At 47.0% G+C, this 27,052-nt stretch overlaps 2 protein-coding genes across 3 annotated transcripts in view; both read left to right on the plus strand.

Moving 5' to 3' along the window:
* Positions 1-17,971, plus strand: part of ZBED1 (zinc finger BED-type containing 1) — a 66,874-nt gene extending 48,903 nt beyond the window's left edge. Inside the window, exon 2 of one of the 2 annotated variants that reach the window (XM_078657611.1) lies at positions 15,589-17,971. In XM_078657611.1, the coding sequence (XP_078513737.1) occupies positions 15,643-17,718 (2,076 nt within the window). In that variant the 5' untranslated portion in view covers positions 15,589-15,642 and the 3' untranslated portion in view covers positions 17,719-17,971. The remainder of the gene's footprint in view (positions 1-15,588) is intronic. The other variant, XM_078657612.1, reaches the window with a different exon arrangement.
* DHRSX (dehydrogenase/reductase X-linked) overlaps positions 1-27,052 on the plus strand; it is a 984,710-nt gene that overhangs the window by 48,899 nt on the left and 908,759 nt on the right. The window lies entirely within an intron of this gene.

Below are 27,052 nucleotides of genomic sequence, written 5' to 3' on the forward strand. Positions count from 1 at the left end.
TTCTAATATATTTCCTTTCATGCATGTCTCCTCTAGAGAACACAAACAACTTAGCCGTTACTATATTTATTTTATTCTCTTATATTTCCTACTTCCATTTTGTCACATTATCTTGTTTTCATTCTTTAATCAAATTAGTTTGTGAGTTTTCTGTGTTAGGTAGAAGGATCAAAGCTCTGGTGCTCTGTTTCTTTGTAACTGGACAGCAAAATTGACTAATATTCATATGGGCCCACACACAATCAATCCGCATTTGTAGACGGTGGCACTGTCACCCATGGGGGTATCTGGGCAATGGGGTGCGAGGCCTCCGTTGAAAAGCCAGGTCTTGAGGACATGGTGGGAAGAAACCAGCAGAAAAAAGCAAAACAGAGGGAAGAAAACCGAACTAGCAGAAAAAGCAACATAAAGGGCAAAAAAACGAGGTGAAAGGACAAAACAGAGGGCAGAAAAACGTACAGACTTGCCAAACAGGGCAGAACACGCAAAACAGATGGCAGAAAAACACGCAGGAAAGGCAAAACAGATGGCAGAAAAACGAGCAGTAAAAGTAAAACAGCACGAGAGGGAAAAACAGGACAGAAAAATGAGCAGGAAAGGCAAAACAAGGGAGAAAAAGTAGCAGAAAACTTTTTTAAAAAAAAGAGGGCAGAATAGCGATCAGAAGAGGGCAAAACAGAGGGCAGAAAAACTAGCAGTAAAGGCAAAACGGAGGGCAGAAAAATTAGCAGGAAAGGCAAAACAGCAGAAGAGGGCAAAGTAGAGAGCAGAAAAACTACCAGAAAAGGCAAAACGGAGGGCAGAGGAGAGAGCAGGTCCATTTTTAGATCTCTACTCAAATCACAGACAGCAAGTCCAGACCTCTTCTCTTCTTCCACAGGTTCAGAATTGATCTGAGGAGGGTATTTTGTTCCCACATTTATGCCTGGCACCAGCCTTTGAGTGGGGAAAATGCTGCCACCCTGGGAGTAACTTTATGCCTCCTCAACTCTTGGGTTAGAGCTTATGTAAATAGTCATTTAGAGGCTTTAAGTAGGTAACAGGCAATTTCTTTAAAAGCACCTGTTATAAAATATTTATTTCAAATCTGACTTTACCAATGAAGAGGGCTTACAATAAATATTTTGAAAAGAATTAACACTGTAGCTGTTGCCTAGTTGGAGTTAGCAATATTAAATGTAATATTTTACCCCAGTGCTTTCCTATTAAACAGCTAACCCTGCTAGAGTGAAAATGACTTTTAGGGCCTTTTCATTGCAGGACCTGTTTAACATTAAAACTGTACATGACCTACTTGTGAATACCATGATACTGTGTTAATCATCTGTAAGGCCTACTTAGGGGTGACTTATAAATATTTAACAGAAGAGTTTTAGTTCTGTTAAATTGAGTTTTTTTGACCGGTTGAGTTGGCAGTTTAAACCTGCACAGTCAGGCTACTGGTGGTAGGCTTCAACAGCGCCATGAAGCCCACGGGCGTACGTGCGCTTTACAAAAAAACCCTAACATAACATAACATGTTTGCTTTGTCACTGCAGTGGGTGGTACAATGAGTGCTTCCGGCCTCTGGTGACATTTAACTTACAGGCCCTGGGTACACTGTGGGCACCATATACTAGGGTTTTTTAGGTAAGTGACATTTCCCAATTAGGGGTATTCCAATTTCATTATGTTGGAAGGGGGAGCACAGGCACTTTACCGCTGGTTTGCAGGGGCTAAGTGCACAGAGACCTAGAGCCAGCAAGAACAGTCAGGGCAAACATCTGAGTGTACACTACACAAAAATTGGTCACTTCCAATAGCACTGGTATCACACATTTTTTTTTTTATAACTTTATTTTTGACTTTATCAAGGCAGGCAGACAACATTACAGTACATCAGGGTATGACGCCCACTGCCCCCACCATAAACCAACAGGCACATTCAGGAGTCAAAACCTAAAGCCCCCATGTATATTCGATATGCCACCGACAACTACCCAGGACAGAAGTGGAGGACCTGCCCCCGGTCTATGTGTGCCCGTGGTGCTGTTGCCAACAATAAACTTCTCATCCACCTAGCCGCTCCTATCTAACCACCCCTCTCCTCCGCCCACCCTAACCCAACACCCCCCTGACCCACCCCAAAACCCGGAACCGGTGTGCCACGCGCCATAGAAATACCATGGATTATCCATCTTGCGACCCTTCCGCAAGAGTCGGAACCTCTGTGAGTCTGAGCAGTCGCAGGTACTTAGGGCAAGTCACTTCATTAAATTCTTGCGACAGCAATGCAAGGATCAGACGCCATATCTCCCGGAAGGAGGCTGTAGAGGCCGTGAGGGTGGCTTGTATACGCTCCATGCCAACAACGTACCACAACTTATGCAGCCACCCTGTATGCGAGGGCCTATTCTTGGAGCCCCAGAGAGATAAGATGTGATGTACATCTGCACCCAGGGCGATCCCCATTTGTTTCCCCCGTACAGATTTAAGTGGGAAGTTGAGTGCATTAGGTAATCCTAGGAGAGTGTAGGCAGGGAAGCGAGGAATCTCTGTTTCAAAATAGGTGTCTACATCTGTAAGAACTCCGTCCCAAAACCCCCGCACTTCCCTGCGCTACCAAAGTAAATGAGTCAAACTGCCGGTTTCCCGTCACCCTCTCCAACACTCAGAGCTGCGAGCTGGATTAATTTGGTGCAGACGGGCCGGCGTCAGATGCCAATAGGTGGCCACCTTGACCGCGGCTTCCCTGCTCCCAACATTCCGTGCTGTGTGGTGAGCCCTGTAATAGATCTGTTGCAATTCCGTTAGCAAGAGACTACGGCCCTGTTCCCCTTCCCATCGGCGTTGACCCGCCGACTTCTCCTGCCGCACCGGGGGAAGCAGCATGGGGTACAATTCAGAGATCATTTTACGATCTGAGTGTGTGGAAAGGAGCCATTTTTCGAAGGTCGTAAGTTTACGGCTAACCCCGGGGCGCACGTCGGGATGGAGTAACCAGTGGCGGAGCTGAAAGTATTGAAATCGTTTGGGGTCTTTAATGTCGTACCAATCAGGCAGAGTCGAAAAGGGAATGAAGCCCTAAAGGTCAAAAAGGTGACCCGCAAATCTGCAGGGCGAATCACGCCACTGAGGGAAAACTCACGCAGCAGTGCCCGGAGGAAAGTCCGGGTTATCAAAAAGAGGAGTAAGAGGCGAGGGGAAGGACGTGAGATTTTTCTGCAAAGTGACTGAGTCCCACACCTTCAACGCCGATAGATTTCTGTATGTACGAGGGGCGGTCAGTTGGTTTCAAAAAAGGAACCTTCCACAGGGAAAGGCGTGCCATAGCCCTATCCTGAAACAGCCACAGTTTTTGAGATTCTGGTCTGCTCCATTCTACTAAATAGCGGAGCTGGGCAGCTTGGTAATAAGTCACCAAATGGGGTATCCCAAGACCACCCTCCCCCGAGGAACGGAAAGCCAAGTCGCGGCGGATCCTCGGTCTTTTCCCGCCCCATATAAAAAGCTGTATCTCAGACTGTAGCGTACATATGTAGCGTAGGGGAGGCATCACCCGTATCGTTTGAAAGACATACAGTATTTTGGGCAATATGGACATTTTTACCGCTGCTACCCTGCCCATCAGCGATAAAGGGAACGTTCTCCAGCGCTGCAGAGCTGCTGTCACCTGAAGGGTGAGTGTAGTGTAGTTGCGGATGAGCGTGGAGTTAGTGGACGGTGTTAATGTGATTCCAAGGTAGGGGATTTCACCCTGAACCCTCACGCCCCCATCCCTGAAAGGCATCTACTGGGGCGCCCTCATGGAGGCCCAGGGGAAAAAGCATATGCTTCCCCACATTAACCTTGAATCCTGATACACTGCCAAATTCTTCAAGCTCCCCCAGAAAAGCAGGAACAGACTGCTGGGGGTAGGTGAGCGTCGCCAAGATATCGTCGGCGTATAAGCTGACTGTATGCTGTCGTCCCCCCACCCCCCGAAAGGGATGCCAAAAATTTGAGCGTTGTCCCGGATGCGCTGCGCTAAGGGTTCGACATACAACGCAAAGAGCAGGGGGGAAAGGGGACACCTCTGTCTTGTGCCCTGTCGAATCTCAAAAGGTTTGGAGCACAGTCCGTTAACCCGGATCGTCGCTCTAGGTCTGTCATAACAACTCGCCACCCAGGCCCGGAAGCGCTCTCCCACCCCGAAATGGGCTAATACTTTATCTAGGAACCCCCAGTCCACACAATCGAATGCTTTCTCGGCGTCGATCGAAAGCAGTGAAGCGTCTAGTCCCACATAATGGGCCTTGTCGATTAGATGCAGGATTCTTTTGGTATTGTCGCTGCTTTGTCTGTTGGGAACAAAGCCCGACTGGTCAGGCTCGATTATACCTGGGAGGAGCGGGCCCAATCTCGCTGCTAAAACCCCTGTGAATAATTTCAAATCTAAGTTCAAGAGAGAAATCGGCCTATATGCTGCGTATTGGGTGGGATACTTCCCGGGCTTAGGAAGGACAACGACGTCAGCGTCCAGCATGTCTGCCAGAATCGAACCCGGCCCCATAAAAGGAATTGAACAAGCGGGTCAACACAGGTGCCAAAATTTGCCAAAAGGTCTTATAGAAGCCCACAGAGAACCCGTCGGGCCTGGAGATTTCAGCGGTTTGAGGCGCGCTATGGCTCTGATCAAAACGTCCACCCTAATGGGAGCATCCAGCGTTGCACAGAGACCTAGAGCCAGCAAGAACAGTCAGGGCAAACATCTGAGTGTACACTACACAAAAATTGGTCACTTCCAATAGCACTGGTATCACACATTTTTTTTTTTATAACTTTATTTTTGACTTTATCAAGGCAGGCAGACAACATTACAGTACATCAGGGTATGACGCCCACTGCCCCCACCATAAACCAACAGGCACATTCAGGAGTCAAAACCTAAAGCCCCCATGTATATTCGATATGCCACCGACAACTACCCAGGACAGAAGTGGAGGACCTGCCCCCGGTCTATGTGTGCCCGTGGTGCTGTTGCCAACAATAAACTTCTCATCCACCTAGCCGCTCCTATCTAACCACCCCTCTCCTCCGCCCACCCTAACCCAACACCCCCCTGACCCACCCCAAAACCCGGAACCGGTGTGCCACGCGCCATAGAAATACCATGGATTATCCATCTTGCGACCCTTCCGCAAGAGTCGGAACCTCTGTGAGTCTGAGCAGTCGCAGGTACTTAGGGCAAGTCACTTCATTAAATTCTTGCGACAGCAATGCAAGGATCAGACGCCATATCTCCCGGAAGGAGGCTGTAGAGGCCGTGAGGGTGGCTTGTATACGCTCCATGCCAACAACGTACCACAACTTATGCAGCCACCCTGTATGCGAGGGCCTATTCTTGGAGCCCCAGAGAGATAAGATGTGATGTACATCTGCACCCAGGGCGATCCCCATTTGTTTCCCCCGTACAGATTTAAGTGGGAAGTTGAGTGCATTAGGTAATCCTAGGAGAGTGTAGGCAGGGAAGCGAGGAATCTCTGTTTCAAAATAGGTGTCTACATCTGTAAGAACTCCGTCCCAAAACCCCCGCACTTCCCTGCGCTACCAAAGTAAATGAGTCAAACTGCCGGTTTCCCGTCACCCTCTCCAACACTCAGAGCTGCGAGCTGGATTAATTTGGTGCAGACGGGCCGGCGTCAGATGCCAATAGGTGGCCACCTTGACCGCGGCTTCCCTGCTCCCAACATTCCGTGCTGTGTGGTGAGCCCTGTAATAGATCTGTTGCAATTCCGTTAGCAAGAGACTACGGCCCTGTTCCCCTTCCCATCGGCGTTGACCCGCCGACTTCTCCTGCCGCACCGGGGGAAGCAGCATGGGGTACAATTCAGAGATCATTTTACGATCTGAGTGTGTGGAAAGGAGCCATTTTTCGAAGGTCGTAAGTTTACGGCTAACCCCGGGGCGCACGTCGGGATGGAGTAACCAGTGGCGGAGCTGAAAGTATTGAAATCGTTTGGGGTCTTTAATGTCGTACCAATCAGGCAGAGTCGAAAAGGGAATGAAGCCCTAAAGGTCAAAAAGGTGACCCGCAAATCTGCAGGGCGAATCACGCCACTGAGGGAAAACTCACGCAGCAGTGCCCGGAGGAAAGTCCGGGTTATCAAAAAGAGGAGTAAGAGGCGAGGGGAAGGACGTGAGATTTTTCTGCAAAGTGACTGAGTCCCACACCTTCAACGCCGATAGATTTCTGTATGTACGAGGGGCGGTCAGTTGGTTTCAAAAAAGGAACCTTCCACAGGGAAAGGCGTGCCATAGCCCTATCCTGAAACAGCCACAGTTTTTGAGATTCTGGTCTGCTCCATTCTACTAAATAGCGGAGCTGGGCAGCTTGGTAATAAGTCACCAAATGGGGTATCCCAAGACCACCCTCCCCCGAGGAACGGAAAGCCAAGTCGCGGCGGATCCTCGGTCTTGTCCCGCCCCATATAAAAAGCTGTATCTCAGACTGTAGCGTACATATGTAGCGTAGGGGAGGCATCACCCGTATCGTTTGAAAGACATACAGTATTTTGGGCAATATGGAAATTTTTACCGCTGCTACCCTGCCCATCAGCGATAAAGGGAACGTTCTCCAGCGCTGCAGAGCTGCTGTCACCTGAAGGGTGAGTGTAGTGTAGTTGCGGATGAGCGTGGAGTTAGTGGACGGTGTTAATGTGATTCCAAGGTAGGGGATTTCACCCTGAACCCTCACGCCCCCATCCCTGAAAGGCATCTACTGGGGCGCCCTCATGGAGGCCCAGGGGAAAAAGCATATGCTTCCCCACATTAACCTTGAATCCTGATACACTGCCAAATTCTTCAAGCTCCCCCAGAAAAGCAGGAACAGACTGCTGGGGGTAGGTGAGCGTCGCCAAGATATCGTCGGCGTATAAGCTGACTGTATGCTGTCGTCCCCCCACCCCCCGAAAGGGATGCCAAAAATTTGAGCGTTGTCCCGGATGCGCTGCGCTAAGGGTTCGACATACAACGCAAAGAGCAGGGGGGAAAGGGGACACCTCTGTCTTGTGCCCTGTCGAATCTCAAAAGGTTTGGAGCACAGTCCGTTAACCCGGATCGTCGCTCTAGGTCTGTCATAACAACTCGCCACCCAGGCCCGGAAGCGCTCTCCCACCCCGAAATGGGCTAATACTTTATCTAGGAACCCCCAGTCCACACAATCGAATGCTTTCTCGGCGTCGATCGAAAGCAGTGAAGCGTCTAGTCCCACATAATGGGCCTTGTCGATTAGATGCAGGATTCTTTTGGTATTGTCGCTGCTTTGTCTGTTGGGAACAAAGCCCGACTGGTCAGGCTCGATTATACCTGGGAGGAGCGGGCCCAATCTCGCTGCTAAAACCCCTGTGAATAATTTCAAATCTAAGTTCAAGAGAGAAATCGGCCTATATGCTGCGTATTGGGTGGGATACTTCCCGGGCTTAGGAAGGACAACGACGTCAGCGTCCAGCATGTCTGCCAGAATCGAACCCGGCCCCATAAAAGGAATTGAACAAGCGGGTCAACACAGGTGCCAAAATTTGCCAAAAGGTCTTATAGAAGCCCACAGAGAACCCGTCGGGGCCTGGAGATTTCAGCGGTTTGAGGCGCGCTATGGCTCTGATCACCTCGTCCACCCTAATGGGAGCATCCAGCGTCGCAGCCCCAGAAGCATTGAGAGCCGTGATTGCTGCTCGGCCAAGGTATTCTTCCCCTGCTCCATCCACAGTGGGGTCCCTGCTGTACAAAGAGGCGTAAAACGCCCGAAAGGCCTCCGCAATCTGTTCATCCCCTTCGACCCTAGTCCCGTCGGGGGTATGGACCGCCGCTACCCTGGAGCGCTCTGACCGCGCCCTTAGTTTGTGGCAAGGAGTTTCCCGGTCCTATCACCACCTATATAATAGGAGTGTTTGAGCCGGAGGGTGGCATATTCCGCCCGGTCGTGGTCTAAACTTGCCAACTGAGCTCTGGCTGCTTTGAGTTGTCGTCACATACGCTGCGCCCCGGTCCTGCTGTGGACACGCTCAAGTTCCAGCACCTTGGCTGTCAGCTCCTCCCGTTTTGCTTTGCGCTCGCGGTTGTCAGCTGCGGAGAGCGCGATGAGCTCGCCTCGCACCACTGTTTTAAGGGCCCCCCCAAAGTGCCGACAATGTAGTGTCCCCAGTGTCGTTAGATCCTAAGTAATCCGTCAGGCATTTCCGCACTTGCCGGCAATCGTCCGGCCGCTGCAGCAGAGACTCCCATAGACGCCACTTCCCTTTTCTCTGACTCGCCGAGCGCCAGTCAATAGTCAGTGTAATCGCATCATGATCCGACAGTGCCGCGGGGATGATGTTAACCAATCTGACCAGGGAGTTGAGTTCAGATGACCCTATATAGTGGTCAAGGCGAGCATAGGTATGGTGGACATGGGAATAAAAGGAGTATTGTGTAATGTGGGGATGGGCAACCCTCCAGATATCCACCAGCCCTCTATCTCGGAGCCAATCCACCCCATCCCTGGAAAGAGCCCCGGTAGCCCCCTGCCAATGTCCTGACCTGTCTTTGTCCGGGTCCTTGACAATGTTGAGGTCCCCCCCAATAAGACCCACCCGTCTTGATGACAGAGTATCTGAGAGGGAGTCAACGAGAAATGGCTCCTGTCCAGAGTTAGGGGCATAGATGGAACCAAAAACTACAGAAGCGTCCCCAACCCAAAATCTGTGTACCAACAGTCTACCTTTCACTTCTGCCACCTTGTCCCCAACCTTCCCCTGAAAGTGTTGTGCAAGGAGTATAGCTACCCCCCTCGCTTGTCCAGTTCGGATGAATAGAGCTGCTGAGGAAAGTTTTGGGATCTCATTCTATGCCAATCCTTAGGCAGTTAGCATGTCTCCTGTAATAGACCGATAGAGGGCCCCGAATCTTCTAGGTAGCTCAAGATCACCCGCCTCTTAATTGAGTTGTTCAACCCCTTTACGTTAAGTGATAAAACCTGTGTCATCAGAAAGGATCAGGGTCTAGTTCTAGTGTAGAGGTTCGCCCTGGCAGGGAAAGAAACTGCAAGTTGCACCCTTGGGGGACTCTACGTTGCAGAAGCTCCATGGTACTCAATCTCCGGCACCCCCTCTCCCCAGATTGCACACCGGTTCCACCTTCCCCCCGCCCTCCGCACCCAAACCCCGCCCCAACCTCCCTCCCTCCCTGACCCCCCCCAAAACAACCCCCAGCCCCCTCCCTAACCCCAACAAAGCTGCTGCCCCAACCTGTCACCATTGTCCAACGCCTTAAGTCAAACAACCCTCTGCCACCTCCCCCCACCCTAGCCCCAACAAAGCTACCTAAACCCGTCACCATTGCCCAACGCCTGAAGTCCACAAGAACCGGCATTTGGAATGTAGAAAGAATGAGGGTCAACGTGGATTCACGGCTTCCCCACTCCCCCCCCTCTCCCACCGGCCAGCTTAATCATTATGCTGAGGACACCCCGGTTGCTGTGGTATAGTGAGTCGACAGGGGAGGTATCACGCTTCACCGCCTCTAAAGCTGCTTCTCTTTCTTGAGTCGACGTCCGATTGTCCGGCTTCATGGCGGTTTTGGGAGGGCGCCGGCGTCCCACTGTCTGCCAGCCGTCCCTCGACGGTCGTTGTGTTGGAGTGGGGGAGGACTCGTGGCTCCGCCGTTCGATTCCCAGCAGATCACAGGTTTCCTGAAGGGATCGCAGCTGCTGTAACTTGCCATTCCACTTAAAAATGATGCGAAAGGGGTGTCCCCATGAGTATGGCACCCCTTTATCTCTCAGAAAGGATGTCACGTCCTTAAAGGCTTTCTGCTTTTGTAAAGTTTTGGATGCAAGGTCCTGATAAAGGGCTACTGGATGATCCCGATATTGGAGAGGCTGTTTCTTCCTGGCTTCCCTCAGAATGCGCTCCTTTAGTACAAAGTCCGGGAGGAAAGCCAGAACGTCCGGAGGCGGGGCCGGCGCTCGCCTATCCAGGCCTACACGGTATGCCCGATCAATGCGTATTTCGAAGTCGGCCACCTCACCTAAGATGTCCCTGAAGAGGCCTTGGAGATAGCCCACCATGTCCGACCCCTCTTCTCTGGACGGAATTCCACAGACGCGAATGTTGTTGCTCCGGGACCTGTTTTCCAGGTCCTCGGCGTGTGATTGCAGGTGTAGATGTTGATCCTTTAGGCAGATGATTTCTTGTTGCAAGGCCTCGATTTCCTCGCAGGTAGAATGGGTGCTCTCTTCAACAGCGACGACGCGCTCCCCGAGACAATCAACGTCCCAGCGGATTTCTTTGATCTCACCCGCGACATCTTGCTTTAGTGACCTAAAGTCCTCCCTGAGGGTGTTAAACAATTACTCTAGGAACTCTCTCGTGACCGGGTCCTCAGCGGGCGCTAGGGCCTACGGCGGCCGCGATGTCATCGGGTACGCACCCCCATCTTCACCTGTGGAGGGTGATTTGGTGAACAAGTCCTTGAGGGATCGCTCCCCCTTCTTCCTGGTGTTAGCCATGAACCGCCCGTACCTCGGAGAGTAAAAAAGCGCGTAGGCTTCTCTGCTGGGTATCCTCTTGAGGGTGACGGACACCCTAGTGCAAGTGAGAGCGGGCCCCTGGTTAGTTCTATAGTCCCGCCAAAGAGGGGTCAGACGTGGCGTCGAAATGTCACAATGGGGGTGCCCTTTCCTAAATCATGGGCCTCGAGCGGAGCATTCCAGCAGAAGCAGACAGGCTCTCCGCTACACCCTGCCGCCGAACCCGGGCTCTCCCACTCCTCGGCCGGGAAAGACGCTGCCTCTGTCTCTCAGGGCCCTCTCTTCCGACTCTCAGGCGGGCATGGGCTGAAGACCTGAAGCTCCTCCAGACCCCGGACGCAGGAAGACCGACCCCACGGGGAAGCGTGGCCCACGCCGCACCAAATCGCAGAGGGGCCCAGGCTCAACCAAGGATCGGGGCCGCCCGGAGTCTCCAGCACTGTCCCAGTCGTCTGCTATGGCGTCGCGGCTGATCCCAGGCCTCGCAGTGCTCACAGCCCCACCAGCGGTGTAGCGGGAGCCGGCCCAGTCCCCCGGCGTCCCCCGCCGACCTCTCCTCACCTCAAAATGTAGGAATGCCCCAGGGCTGAACACCACAGCTGCCCCCGTCCTCCGATCTCAGGGCAGACAGGCCCAGTCGCCCGGTGCCAGCTCCCGCGCCTTCTCTATCGGGGCTCTCCGGCTGTCCCGCTCGCCGTCGCCAAGCTCCTCTTGCCTCCGTGAAGGCCGCCACACTCCGCCCACAGCTCAATGCTTTCTGCCGCCCCTGGAGTGTATTGCAGGGCCCAGCGCCCGTCCGCTTCCAGGGGGCGCGTCTGGGCTGCCGACCGGGTCCGTAGGCCCAGACCCCGGGCCTCGATTTTCACGACCCCGGCGGCGGGCCTCCTCCTTGCCGCCAGCCGCGCTCCTGGGTCGCCCCCACACCTCGCCGCAGCTGCTCCAATCCTCCGATTCCACCCCGCCACCAGCAATCGGCCGCACCGACTCGCCTCCGCAATCAGCTCCCCTCGAGGACCAGGCACCCCTTCACCGGCCCCAGCTCAAGCCGCCGTCATTTCGCGGCAGCCGGCGCCTGTGCACCAAGCAACTCGGGAGCCTCAGAACCGCCACCAGCGCTCGCCCCCTGGTTCTGCGCAGACCCCCGGCTCGGTTTTCTGCCAAAACCGGGGTGAAAGAGCGCAAAAGGGGCCGGAATAGGGAGCGCGGAGCGGGGAGCCTCGAGGGTTTGCAACCACCTAGGTCGCCATCTTGGCCACGCCCCCTTGTTTTATTTTTTGAGTTTTATATAGCTCAAACTTAACTTGAAGACATCAGAGCGCTTTACATGGACCTCAAATAGAGAAGGCAAAACAAAAGTGTGACGGAGAGAGTCATGTGTTACATAAGTTTCAATTTGATGAGGTATAGGAGAGGTGGAAAAGAAGGAGTATAGTTAACATGTGTTACATAATTATCATTAACAAGCGGTATATGCATCATTTACATGGAGTTAAAGTAGAAGGAAAGGAAGGAGTCAAACGTTCTAGGCCTTTTCAGGGAATTGTATATACAACATACCAAGAAGGTAACATAGGATAATATTGATTTAAGGCAAGTAGGCTCTAGATTGGATTGTATTAAAGAGACAGATCTAGATGTGAGAGATATTTTAATCTAGGACTATGGGTAAATAGTAAGAGGTAGGGGAGAGGAAAGCCTGGGGCGGGGGAGAGTGGTGGTAGAGGTCACGTTGAGAAGTGAAATAGATGGACGAGATAATTTGAAACCGAATAGCCATTTAGGTAGATAAGTTTAGGAAGTTGTTGAGACAAGACAATTTAAAATTTTTCCTAAAGTGAAGGTAGGATTGGTTGTCACAAAGGTCCTTAGGGAGGCCCCTCCAAATACTGAGGGCATTCCCTGAGAGGAATCGGATGAGGAATTGGTTGTCTTTAACTTGGGAGGGATGAGGAGAAGAGTGTTGGAACTTTGTTGTGGCTTTTTTGTCCTGCTTTTGGGGGTTTGTTAGATAGGTAGGTTGGTTTTCCAGAGTAGAGGGCTTTGTGTTATGCAAGCTGTTTTGAATATACTTTTTGCCAGTTCAGTTTTTTGAGACTGGGAGTGATGTGATCAAAATGTCTTCCTCCATGGATCAGTCTAGCTGCTGCCTTGAGTGTGGACTCCATTGGCATGAGGTGGATGTTTGGAGTACCCGTGAGAGTGGCGTTGCCGTAATCCAGGTTGGAGAGGACAAGGGATTGTTTTACGGGCGTCAGGTCTTCAGCAGGGATAAATGGTTTGATTTAAAAAAAAAAAATGTTTTAGTGTGTTGAATACACTTTTTGCTGAGGCATTGAGGTGCTCTTTCATGTTCAGGCATTTTTCAAGACTGATTCCGAGAGATTTGACAGAGTTGAATAGAGATAAGTTACAGTTTAGTGCAGTTAGAATGAGATTTATGTTTTTTGGTGGGGAGTTCTTTTTTTGGTGGTTTAGTTAAAGGTGATTGTTGTTGAATCAGGTGTGTATCGGGGAGAGAGTGTCATTGAGGTGGTAGATGTCTTTAAGTCGATAGGTTTGATATAGATTTGGGTGTCATCGGTGTAGAGATGGTAGGCAATCGTGCTGTGTTTCAAAATCAGTGCGAGGGGTTCCATGTAGAGGTTGAAGAGAGCAGGGGATAGGATAGAGTGTTGGGGGACTCCTTGGTTGATTATTGTTGCTGCCAAAGTGAACTTGATGAGTCAAGGAGGATTAAGAGACAGGCATCTCTGCATGGAGGGATCTGTGTAGAGCATTGGTGATGTTTAGAATTGTAGCCTCTAAGCTACAGCCTTTTCTAAATCCTGATTGGAATGTGTCGTGGAGGTTACATTTCTCAATGTGGTTGTTTAATTGAGAGAAGACACATTTTTCAATGGTTTTAGCAAGGAAGAGGAGGTTGGTAATGGGCTTGTAATTATCAAGGCCATTGTAGTTGGCATCGGGCTTCTTGATGAAGGGAATGATTTGGTCAAGTTTGAGGGAGACCAGCAAGTGGCTGCTTGATAGAGAGGAGTTGCTGATGTTGGTCCAGGATGTGTCTGAGGTTTTTGACAAGAGAGAAGGGAAGCTGATCAGAGAGGTTGGAGGTCAGCTTCATGGAAGATAGTATTGCACAGACTTCCTTTTCGGATATGTATTCAAATTTGGACTAAGTTGCGTTGTTTTTAGGATGAGGGTGATTGACAATGGAGTTCATGTATTCAGAGCTAGTGGAGTTGTAGAGGTCTTTTCTGTTGGTGGGTGGGCAAATCAAGGAGCCATTGTTTGTACCGGGATCTTTAATGTGTGGAGAAGAGGATAGGGAGATTAGCGAGAGTTCTGTTTGTTATCTTGTCTGAGAAGAATTTGGGCAATTCTTTACAGCGACTAATAGAGACATCTATAGGGTGTTGAGTAATGGAAGAGATTTGGTTTTTAATGATTTTGAAAAGTTCTTTGGGATGGTTTCTGGTGTGGTCCAGTTATGATCTGAAAAAGGTAGATGTGTTTTTTACATTTAAGGCATTCTGCTCTGATGAGGGAGATATTTGGTTGGTTTCTCCATTTTCTTTCCGTCAGTCTGAGTTGGTGCCTCTTGTTGTTGAGATCTGTGTTGAACCATAATCTAGAGGGGGCAAATTTTGAATTTTTTTTAGTTTTAGGGGGGCGATGGTGTGAAGAAGTTCAGTCATTTTTGTGGTGTAGTGTGAGGCAACTTCATCGGTGGTGGTCAGTTCTGGTTAATGTGGGTGCTAATTACAGAGTCTAATTCTGAGTGCTGGATTTGGTGTAATTTTCTTGTCCAGTGCTTCGTTGGGCGAGATTGGGTGGAGGATTTTTTTGAGATTTTCCATGGCAAGTTTTTATGGACCATAATACTAACTTAGAAAGTGTGGCCTGTCTAAGCATGGTAAATTACAAGGTCTACTTTTGCCCATACACTGAGTTGGCTGTGCTGGCTTACAAACCCATGACCTCCTGGTCAGAGTTGACGTTAGTGTCACTAAGCCATCTTTCCGTGAAAAGGAAGAAAATACCTTCTTTACCTTTCTCAAAAGTGAAAAAATTCTGTTGGTAACCTATTATAAATAGAAACCTGTTCTCCTGTGTCCCTCCGACACAGTAGTTTTTGTGGATGGAATGTAGCGTTTATTAATTTTAGATAAGATGGACACTAATAATGCAATATCTATTTTAAGTAGTTCTGTAGAGATTTTGTTAATGCAACGAGATTTATTTGATTTTTGCAGTGAACGATTGCTATTCACTTTATTGTATTGTCACATCCAATGTCTATGGCACTAGGAATGTGTTAAGAACAGAATCAAAACTTGTAATCAGCATTTTTAACTTCATCAAAGAAAGATGCCTAAATATGTCATCTAAATTTGCCCTGATTTTAGGTGTGCTGGGGTTACATCTGATCCCTACGCAAACGTCTATGTGTACTGGGATTGTAATTCTATGATTAGTGGTAAACCCCGCACTGCTGCAGTTCTTCCATGATAAATTGTGGCACATGTGCCTCAAATTGAAATGGCGAAACAGGCAGTAATTGACAGTACTGGACAAAATACCACATTCTACCAGTAATTTCTCATTTTTCCTTAGGGAAATAGAATAGAAGATATTTACTGCTCCTGGTAAAAACTTCACCCTGAAGTAGTGGTGGTACTTACAGGTGCAGTAAATATCTCGATTTTTTTCCGACCCCTGCCCCCTTATGATCAGGACACAAGTATATTTAAACATATCTGTCACATGTCTACCTGTAAAGAGACATTCAGCTACCAAGAAAGTGTTGTTAAAAAAATCTGAAAATGTTATTAGATGAAGAAATAAAGTTTTAAAATAAAAACACTTTGCATGGGCCAATTAAATATCTTGGTAAAGAGCGCCTTTCAGCCTCTGACTAAGAAGGCTATTAGTTAAATTCCTGTTATGTTTATGGTTTTGAACATGATAGTATACTTGTAAATACCCGTGAGTGTTAAATTTCACATACTTTAGTGTTACGAGGTGTCTACTTTCTCATTCTACCTTTATTTTCCTGCTCTTAGCAGGTACTCTTCGATGATTGAAGGATCAAAATTTGGAACAGCAGCGGAGGCGATATGGAGAACAAAAACTCTGAAAATGTGCATGCCGACCTTAAGCTCGTTGCACATCCAAGGGCTAAGAGCAAGGTGTGGAAGTACTTTGGATTTGATACGAATGCCGAAGGATGCATACTTCAATGGAAAAAGATCTACTGTCGCATCTGCATGACTCAAATTGCCTATTCTGGAAACACGTCCAACCTTTCATATCATCTTGAGAAAAACCATCCAGATGAGTTCTGTGAATTTGTGAAAAGCAACACTGAACAAATGAGGGAAGCCTTTGCTACTGCATTCTTGAAATTAAAGCCAGAATCGTCTCAACAAGTTGTCCAAGAAACTTTGATCATGAAGACCAGCCATAGCTATGAAAGCAAGAAGCAGCAAGAAATCACCTCTGCAGTTATCAGCCTGATTTGCGAAGGTATGCATCCTGTCTCAATAGTAGATGAACCTACTTTTAAGTCCCTGTTGAAAACTGCCGAGCCCAGGTATGAGCTTCCAAACAGGAAATACTTGTGCACCAAAGTAATTCCAGAAAAGTATGCCACAGTGCGAGAGCTTGTATTAAAGGAAGTTAGTACAATCTCTTGGTGCGGAATAAGTTTGGACACATGGAAAAGCGAAAATCAGAACCGATCCTATGTGACGCTTTCGGTCCACTTCCTTGATGGTGGACCTTCTCACTGCCTCACAATGAACTCTCGGTGCTTAAAAACATTCGAAATCCCAGAGGATAATACAGCAGAGACGATTACACGTGTCTTGTACGAGACCTTTGTTGAGTGGGATATCAATATGAAAGTGTTTGGGGCTACAACACATTATAGCAAAGACATTGTGAAAGCTTGCTCTCTTCTTGATATTTCAGTCAACATGCCTTGCCTCGGTCATACATTCAATGTGGGGTTACAACGTGCTTTTCAGCTTCCCAAACTGCATGCAATTCTTACTCGATGCAGAAAACTGGTAGAATATTTTCAGCAATCCTCAGTGGCGATGTACATGTTAAGCGAGAAGCAAAAACAACAAAACGTAGTAATCTGCATGCTCAAAAGTGATCGTGTGTCATGGTGGGGCAACACACTTACCATGCTCCAGCGTCTAAAGGAACAACAGTATATCATTGCAGCTGTCCTTGTGGAGGACAGCAACAACCATCACCTAATGTTAGAAACCAATGAATGGAACATAATTGAAGGGCTTGTGGAACTTCTCCAGCCCTTCAAACAAGTGGCCGAGATGATGTGTACATCAAAATATCCTACCATTAGTATGGTGAAACCTCTTCTTCATATGCTGCTAAACACAACTTTGAATGTTAAGGACACAGATTTGAAAGAAATTAGTATGGCCAAGGAAGTGATAGCCAAAGAGTTGTCCTCAACCTACCAGCATACTCCTGAGATAGACATGTTTCTTAATGTTGCCACCTTTTTGGACCCGAGGTACAAAAAGCTTCCTTTTCTTTCTACCTTTGAGCGGGCGCAGGTAGAGAATCGAGTGGTGGAGGAGGCAAAAGGCCTTTTGGAGCGGGGAAAGGATGGCTCTTTTGAACCTGAGGGAAAAACCTTTGCACTTCCCGAAGAGCCACCTGTGAAAAAGATTATCATCTCTTCATCTCAGGCTCCAACCACCAATATCAACAACATGCTTGCCGAAATCTTCTGCCAGTCGGGTGGCACCGAGGGGCAAGAGGAGTTGCATGCCCAGGTGGTTGAGGAATTAAGCAATTTCAAATCACAAAAGGTTCTTGGTCTCAATGAAGACCCTCTGAAATGGTGGTCAGACCGATTAGCCCTTTTCCCTGTTCTTCCAAAGGTACTTCAAAAGTACTGGTGTATTCTAGCCACTAGGGTCTTCCCAGAACGCCTTTTTGGTTCCCCAACAAACGTTGTAAGCGCTAAGCGCAACCGATTAGCCCCAGCCCATGTAGATGAACAGATATTTTTGTATGAAAACACACGGAACTGGTCCGAACCTGAACCTGAAGACGAAGATGAAGGAGAGTGGGGCTTGCAACAGGAACATATTTTTAATTTAAGTGATAGCAGCAGTTTCTTTACCATAAGGGACAGTGGGTTTATTTAAAGTAATGCTTATAGTTATTTAAAAAATATTTTAAATAATGATGAATTTATTTGTCCTGAGTTACCAAAAACTATTTATCTTGTATGCTTTCAACTTTTAAAAATAGTGAAACAATATGATGTAGGCTCGTTTTCAGCTTCAATAACAATTGTGGTTACAGCGTAAGAAATGCATACCAGTGGTTATCTGTTGAAAGGTAAAGAAATCAAAAGGGTTTGTGGTTACCTAGCACAATTAAAACAGTTACAACCTATTCAAACCTTGTATTAAGCCTTTCTTGTGAATATAACTCCGCAAAGTTCCAGAATAGTGCTTTATTGCAAACGTGATTTTGTATTCTCCAATTTGAAAGTTGTTTTCACAGATTTATAATGACTTGGAAGAGATACGCTGCTGCTAATATCCGATCTCAATCTGCAGGTCTGTAATTCGTTTTAAATACCTCAACTTTAGTGCATCATGCTTCTGTTTTTTAGCTCTTTCAGATTTCTGGCTCTAGAGAGTTGTGGTAACTTTACAGAGTACAGGAGCTTTAAATAAGGCTTCCCAAGGTGTCCCTGGGATCATGCTTGGAAAGGAATACTGCCCATGTTAGAGTTTCTATCGCCCATCTCCGCTTACACACCAGATTATAAAAACCTGCGTGGGGCAAGTTAATTTTCCTCCTCACCAATGCAAATGTATGTAATGTGGCCTTTGGCCTTGATTCATTTTTTGCTGTTTTCTCAGATTCTAAACTTAATTAATAATTTTCCCTCTGAGTTGTAGTGATCTACCTTACTATGCAAGCAGTTGACTTCAAGATATGAACAGTTTGTGGTTAGCTTCTCCCATTGGCTGACTCTCCCTAGACCTACCCCGGGTTCATGTGGAAACATTCACTCATTAAGTAACTGTCCACTAACTCTATCTAGTGGTAGCTCGCCTTTGTTTTCAAAGATGTCTATCATAGCTGAAGCATACTCCCTTTGAATGGAGTGTGCTTCAGCCTCAATCCTTTAAACTCTTTGGAGGTAAGGGACCCAGCACCATGTGTGATAGCAAGATTGGCAAGGTGTCGGAGTCCTACAGCAAATAAACACCCACATTATTCCCTCCTCCAGCGGTTTAGAGAAGGCGTCAGAGGGGCACGTCTGTGACTATAGTTAAAGCGACAAAACTCAATACTTTTCATCCAAAACAGCGTCACTTTTTCAAAGTAAAGCTATTGGGGCACTTTTTACCTCTACTGTGCCCATCCTCTCGGTGTACCGAATAGCATGTTTGAGTCCACTTCAGCATATCTAACAGTTGCTTAGCTGGAGCTAAATACCGAGCCAAATAATTGCATCAATTACCTTCCAACTCAATAAATGCACTTTATAAAAATAATTTGTGTTTCCATATTTCTACTATTCATTGTATTTTCATTAATACTTGTGTAAAGCATTGAAAAACATGGACAAAATTCACTGTTTTTAGAGGGATTCTTGAGTCTTAATTGCCACTTATTTAAAAAAAGAAATCCTACTTGCCATTTTTGATCAACAAATCGCATTTTACTAGAGAAAACATAATTTATCCAGTAGAGAAATTAGTTCAAGTGGTCTGTCATGTCTCAGCAACAATTAGTTCTCTTCCTAAGATGCCCATACTATATTGCATGTTAACGGCTGTGTTCCTCAAAGACTCCAACGCTTTTTCATGTCAAAAAAGCATTGGCAAAGAGAATAGTTCTGGCGTAGCCAACCATCGGGCTTTGTCAATGGCAGTTTTGTTTTGTCATTTTCTTGTAATGATAGCCCCCTCACCAGTATATATAAAACAAATTGGCTAAAAGAGTTTGGGTCTCAAAAAGCACACTTTGCCATTGCCGTCCCTGGCACCGAAGGTAATGTGTTGAAGTGTTTCTCTTGAAATGCCAGAATGCATGTCGCTGTTTTGAATGGCACCCCCTTGATTAATTTTAGTTTATTCATCACTATGCACCTGTTCATCTCGCTTTGCCACTCTATTTTATTTCTCTTACCATCTTTGTCTTTCCAGTGACATGCAGTAACATTAGAAAGAAGTGAAATGAACATTGGTAAACGCAATAGGTTTCACCTATGTGTTTAATAATAAGTTATTTTTTGTTGTAAGTTGTAGTTTGGAGAGCAGTTGTGCAATATAAGTTACTGAAACTCCGTTAAAGTATTATGACTTGTTTATTGAGAAAAGCAATGCATTGTGCTGTTACTGGGTGTATTATAAAGCGGTGAGTACTGGCACATTTAAAGCACTGGCTACTTTTAGACCTATTCAAGTAATAATTCTACTAAAGTCGCAAGGTATCAGGTGTTTTATATGTAAACCCTAAGAGTTACAGAAATGTGTACAGATGTTTTACTGTCCTTCCATGATTTAGCACCATGACAACAAGTATGCAGAGGGGAGTGGAGAGAGAGAAGTAGCAATGGACAGGATACTAGATTAAGAGCAACAGTAGAGAAAGTACTTGGGGCAGGCTCAAAGCGAGAAAGAGACAGCGAGCGAAAAAAAGAAAGAGAGAAAAGAGTCGCAGAGTGACGGAGAGAGAGACGGACAGCCAGCTGGGGCAAAGAAAGAAAACAGAAGATGAATAAGAAAGCAGAAGAGACTGAGAGGGAGCAAAGGAGAGACAGCAAACAAAATATGCATAGCTCTAGTTTGAGAAAGTGATGTGGAGAAAGGGAGATATGAAAGGTGGGATATGCTGGGTAAGAGAGTGGGGACTCGGAGTGTGAGCGAGTGAGAAGGGAAGAGAATCGGAAGGGAGACTGTCATAGTCATAGCTGCCCAACGACAGACTTGCAAACGAGACCCATTTTTAAAGATGCCGAATTGAGCTGTTCTTGAGAGGTGGTTGGCTTTAGCAACACTGGCACCTCACGCCGTGCGAAAGAAGCGACAACTTACTTTAAGCCAGTGATACTCAAAGTACGGCCCTCTTGAACTTCTCATGCAGTCCTCTAGTAAATGACCGCACTGGGCTGCTGTTTATTTAAGAGAGCACTAACTTGCAGGAGGATGTTAAATATAGGAGTATACGTTTGTTTACAAGATAACTGAAGGAAAAGGAGTAAATTACATATCTGCATAAAAATGACAATGTCCCTTCAAAATTAAAAAACATTTATTTCATTGACATGCACAAGCGTTTCACTTTAGTACATCAAATTATTTCAGTGCATTGAAAAGTACTTTTTTTTAAAGTGATAGCTTTCAACGAATGAACATAGAAGCATTGATGCCTCCACCCGCCCTGGCTAAAATGCCAATGGTGAGTTAAGAGGAAAGTCAGTTGTCATGTCGACAACTCTGAGTGGCTTGGGTTGGTATTATACATGCCTAACATTATAGTTTATTACTATGTATATTGTAATTTTGTATAGTGCATAGCCTTAACACAAATATTTCAAGATGCTCTTACATGTGATAATGAAGAAAATGGAGGCACAGTGAAGTAAAACAATTGCCTTGTATACCACAGTTCAAGTGGGGAATCCGGTACTGAACTTAGGATTTCTGATTTCACTAGCTGCAATTCTATTTCATTCTAATTCAGTAATGAAGCCACTTCTTTTTTTCACACTTGACTCTCCCAGGTTAGTGATAGCAAGGAGACAAGGCTTACCTACCCTAAGGCAGAGGTCTTCAAATTAGGGGGCGGCCCCCCTAAGGGGGCTTCAAGTGATCCCAGGGGGGAGCGCCAGGCTCTGGCCAAAAGCTGCATTATGCTTATATATTTTTTTTTTTTTTTTTTTTTTTGTTTTCAGTGGAAGAAAAATGAGCGGCAGGAAACCTCTCTGTAATGGGCCATCACTAACATCATTTGTCATTTTTTTTTTTTGTTTAATACATTTTTATTGACATTTTTGCAAGTAAAAACAGAGTACATGCCATAAAATGAAAACATATGAACGAAAATAGGGAGATACTAGCAGGCAAAACATTATGTAATGAAACATAGCAAAACGGGAGATGCAGAGGAAGGGGAGGAATAAGATATAAGAATAGAAAGAAAGAAGAAAAGAAAGAAAAGGAAGAAGAGAAAGGGAAAAAAGGCAGGAAAGAGAAGAGACGAGAAAAAGATAGATAATACTCAGTGAGATATAGTAGTTGAGGAAAGATAGGAAACGAAGGGGAGCCATAGAAGATCCGATTTTTTTTTTTTGAGAAATGGAGGAAGAGGATACAGAGGCAATTCTATGTTCGTCACAAATAAAATTCCACCACATGGATAAAGATATTTTAGAATTATCTTTCCAGGACGATAAAATGACCTTAAGAGCTAGAGCAATAAAAAGGTCAAACAACTTAGATGCAGATGAGGTTATATCAATATCAGAGGAAAGGGAGCCTAGAAAAACATGCTGAAAAGATACATCATTGTTAAACCTAAAAATTGACATGCAAACCTTCCAAACTGAATTCCAAAAGGAATAAACCGTAGCACATTCAAATAGTAAATGGATTAACGTTCCTGGAGCACTTGAACAAGACCAACATAGGGAAGAGGAAGTAGGAGAAAATTTACAAATGCTAACTGGAGTAATAACCGCTCTACAATGTACAAAATATAGGGATTGAGTCACACGGGCAGCTGCAGAGACTTTAAATAACTTAGGTCATTTGTCATTTATATCCTGGCTGGGAGAAGGTGTCAAAAAGGGAAGGACTGTAAATATTCTTTAAAACCCCTGCTCCCATTTCTAATAATCAAATCACACTGTGGATACTTTTACAGTTAGCAAAGCCTGCCTGGCCAGAAAAGTATGTTTGGCAATCATGTATTTGATTTCATTTTTAAAACGGTAACACAACTTAACTGTAATGTTTAAATAAGTCTAGACATATTTAAACATTGACAGTTTAATTGAATTGTGAGGGGGGCCCTGATGATATTTTTTTCCCACTGAGGGGGGCTCTGCACTAAAAAGATTGATGACCACTGCCCTAAAGTGTGAGCCACACTGATAAAAGAATACATGTAAGATGCAGGTCACTGGATTGAATTCTGGCAAAAGTCGTCCTGGGTAATGTGCCTGCTGCAGAGATAACTGTGTAATTTGCATATCAGAATCACAATTACTTAATGTGGGCTTGCATATAAACAGCAAGTCCTAGTGTCTAATCCCGGTTAGCATTAGCCAGGTTATTGTGTTAATATGCCTTATAGAGATACTTGTGCAACCTCCTTGTAACATGCGTGTTTCTTGGTACGAAAGGAAAATTATTTTAAAGTCCTACAGCTGAAATTTCTGTGTGACATTCTGTGACACAATAGAATTTCAATATCCTGAGGCCCGTAAAATAAATATCAGTGAGGACATATTAATTTTAAATATACTGCGTGTGTTGAGTGGTGGTGGTTAAACAATGATTGCAATTAAAATAGCAGGTGAAAAAACAAATGGTGAAAGCTCAGAAAATAAAGATAGACACAGCTTATAAAATACAGATGTGCTTTAAACAAACAGATCTTCCTTTCCGGCTTACAGCTCCGGAATTTATAAACCACCAAATCAAAAAACAGTAAATTAAGCAGACTGATAAATACCTACATTCCAAAGTTGTGCATAAAAACTTGGTATGTGTAAGTTATGTGTAAGTTGCAGTTTGGTATTTTCCTTTGTCTCCTCTTATCATTGCAAAGTGCATTTGAGTGAAAGTAGCAGTGAAGAACGGAAGAGTGATTTTTTTTTATAGATAACTAATCCTGAGAATTGGAATCTGATTATTTATTATGAACGGTGACAGACGCCACCTACTGTTATTTCATACACATTCATTCAGTGATGTAATATCTAATATGTAAAAAAAAGTATTCGTCATCTCGGAGCTGCTTTTCCATGCTGACCTGTCCTAAATACACCCAGTGTGGGCACTGAACATGCACCAACCCATGATACACTATTGAGCAGTTGCAATATGCACTAAAATATGCGCACAATGTGCTGTCCTTGTAATTTACCGGTATTCAGATAACGTCTTATGACGCCTTGCGAACACAAACTTGCTAATAGCATTAGCTTCTCTTCTTTTTCTCCAGTCTTATCCTTTGAAAAGGAACTAGACTGCATATTACTGACACACTTCCTCAAATATTCAGTTTGGTAAGCTATTTAACACTGCATATAGAAAGAAATGTGAGAAAGAATGGCCCCTTTTTGTTTGCAAAATTAACTTAAACCAATAACTGTTAGAAATGGGATTTCTGGTTGGCTGAGGCTTGCAAAGCAGGCAGAAACCACCACTCTAGTCAGGGCAAGGGAGCTACACGCCAAAGATAAGCCCTGCTTACCCCCTTTGTAGCATGGCACAAACAGTATGGCTTATCCCGGAGGCAATGTGTAAAGCATTTGCGCACGCACCCACCAGCAACAATATCCCAGGCCCCCCACAAAAGGAACTCCACACAAGGTTATATCAAAAAATAGCCTTTGTATTCTCAAAACAAATCAGATAGTAATCACACAATATACATTGTGCTAACTGGCACGGGCAATATTTGCAAGGGATTATTTACACATGACAGGGCCACATGGGCCACTGTCAGACTTACCACTTGGTAAAGAAATAGTAAAATATATAACTTGGTAAAAGTGAACTAAATCATACATATACAACCAAAATAGGTCATAGAACGTACAGCCAGTAAACACCGATAATCACTGCACTTGCAACAGTCTGTGCCATGAAATCCATCATGCACAGTATCCCACCAGTCTAACTACATTAGACCCCCACCACCTAAGTAAACCTTACACTAGGGGCGTAAATCACACAGGGAAGTATAATCTCCCTAACATAAACCTAAACAGGTAAAGCAACCTCCTTTGCATGAAAACACAGTTAGAGGTATCACAGGCATAAAGGCATTGCACATTACGCATAAATCACATTTGGCCTAACCAGTATAAAATCAGTAGGCAATCACCTTGCGCCACCTTTAGAGCGGATAAATCACATTTAGCACATAAACCACATTATGGCCTGCGCCCTATAAATGTAAAACCCCCCCTGGCCAACTGGCCATCTAGGAAGGGGCTCAAATGCCCTATGTCCACAGAGTCAGGGCTGCTGCCTTAAGCAGCGAATGTCCAGGTTGCGCCACTGCGCCAAGCCTAAACGTTGCAGCTGCCCACTACTTGCTGGGCAGCTGAAGACAATGAACTGGAGGCCTAAACGCTGCAGCTGGCACTAAGGGCTGCGCAGCTGTGGAAGGCCAAGGTAGGGGCGAAGGAGTGCGTCTCACTCCTGGGTTCACAAAGAACAAGTCCCTAGAAAGAAAACGTAAACGGTGCAGCTGCCCAGTACTTGCTGGGCAGCTGTGAATCAAAGCTGTGGCATGGGCCCTCACTGGCCCTTTAAGCAAACTGCGCTATTCGTTGGAGCCCTTTGGCTCTGGAAAACCACCATGTCCATGGAGCACTCTGCTCCTAAACTAATTATGCGCCCATCCTAGACGCAACACTGGCCCCCAAACACTGATGCATCCCAGGGGGATCAGCACGCGCCTCACGGGCCCCTCACAGGCTTTCTGAAAAAAATGGTGGCCCCTAGTGGAGCCATACGGTTCTAGGAATCAGGAGCCAGAGATGGGGCAAGAACATGGGCCCTTCTGGACCCTGGTAAATAAGTATGGCCAACGGTGAGAGCCACGCACAGGCTCTAGCAACCATCAGGCCCCCAAACGGTGGAGCGCGCTGGCTCTGGGGGAACACGGGACCCTGGGTTTAATCCAACGGTGATGGATTAAACCCAGATCTTTTGACTGGGTGTGAGTGTTTGATTGATTCAGATGCTCCGTCCATCACCACCCCCTTTTGTACCACTTCTAGAAGTTGGCATGTCTGTGCAGTGAATGTGAAATGACTGTCTGGCTTGTGATTGGCTGGAGCTGGCTGGTGTGCCTGGCTTCAGGAGTCAGGATGGGTCTGCCCCGGTGGTGAATGGAGAGATCTGCATGTTGATGGAAGACAGGGGTGCACCTGGGACCTGAATAGGGCTGGGACTTCCCTCCACAATGCTGGCTCCACCCCCTGTGGTGTGTCAAATGTCCCTGACCCATCCTGTGAATAGGCAGAGGGGCTGAGCAAAACAAAGTGCTCAAGAACCAGTTGCATCTGGTTCGCCCCTTGCCTGCACCTTTGACAACAAAGGATTGTGTGTATAAAAGAGGGGCTGTGACCCCAAGTAAATGTTCTTGTTCTGACACTTGAATCTACCAGGGGCGTGCTGCTGTTGGGGCCCAGGGGAAGGGTTGCCTCCCGGGGCCCTGCCCAGCCCCTGGATGCCTGGAGGACTTCTCTCCCTGGGACCCCTTGTGGCCTTGCTGGCTATACCCAGGAGCTGTTCTTCTCCACCTTTATGCCTCCAGGACTGTTGGGACCTTTTTGGATTGCTTTGATTTTTGCCAAGGCTTTGTTGCAGCCTCCCTGCACTCTATTTGTAGACTGAGCGCTTTATTCAACTGTAATTTGCCTTCCCTAGAAAAGGGTGAGCCTGGGGGCTGAGCAGCGCGGCACTGCAGCCCGTCCCGAAGGAATCCCCCTCGTAGGAATTCCCCCCCTTCTTGTGGGCTTATGGCAGGTGCCTACCCCGCTTTTGGTTATATTTAAAAGCAGATGCCCACCCTGCATTGTGGCCGTGTTATTTGCATTTAAATTTCGGGTGCCCACCCCGAATATGGCTGCTATTTGATTTTTAATCGGGCCGGTGCCACCCCGCTGCACATTTTTAAAGGCTAGAGGGAGCCTACCCCTCGTTGTGCCCCGAGATGCCGCCGCAGCCGCGGGAAAACAGGAAGTCAGGCCTGCGCCGCCTGACTGGGCGGGGCCTGTGGTGCTCGACTTCCACTTCACCCTGCCGGGGGGAAGCCGTGCCACGCCATGAAAATGGCCGATGGCAGCGCAGGGCTCCCAGAGGTGAAGGGAAGCCCCGTGCCACCGAAAAATGCAGCCGCCGCCAGCGAGGTGTCCGGGAGGGGGAGATTGCCCCACCCGCTGCCTCCATGAAGCCCGCCGAGGCTCCCGTGAGCTAGGGAGAGCCCTGGCAGACGGCGAAGAAGAGACCGCGTCCCCCGCCGCCTCCGGAGAGCAGCCTGGTGAGTAGTGCTGCCTGGAGGGGGGGGGTTGGGGGGGGAGGACACCAGAGGGAGGCACCCGGTCAGAGCGGCACAAAGCGGACCCGCCATTGCGGGCCGCTCCACCGATGGTCAGCCTTGTTGCCAGGGCTCCCATGGGGGTCCTGATGTCCCAGGGTCCCGTGTTCCCCCAGAGCCAGCGCGCTCCACCGTTTGGGGGCCTGATGGTTGCTAGAGCCTGTGCGT

This window comes from Lissotriton helveticus, chromosome 8 (genome assembly GCF_964261635.1).
Source record: "Lissotriton helveticus chromosome 8, aLisHel1.1, whole genome shotgun sequence".
NCBI lineage: Eukaryota > Metazoa > Chordata > Amphibia > Caudata > Salamandridae > Lissotriton > Lissotriton helveticus.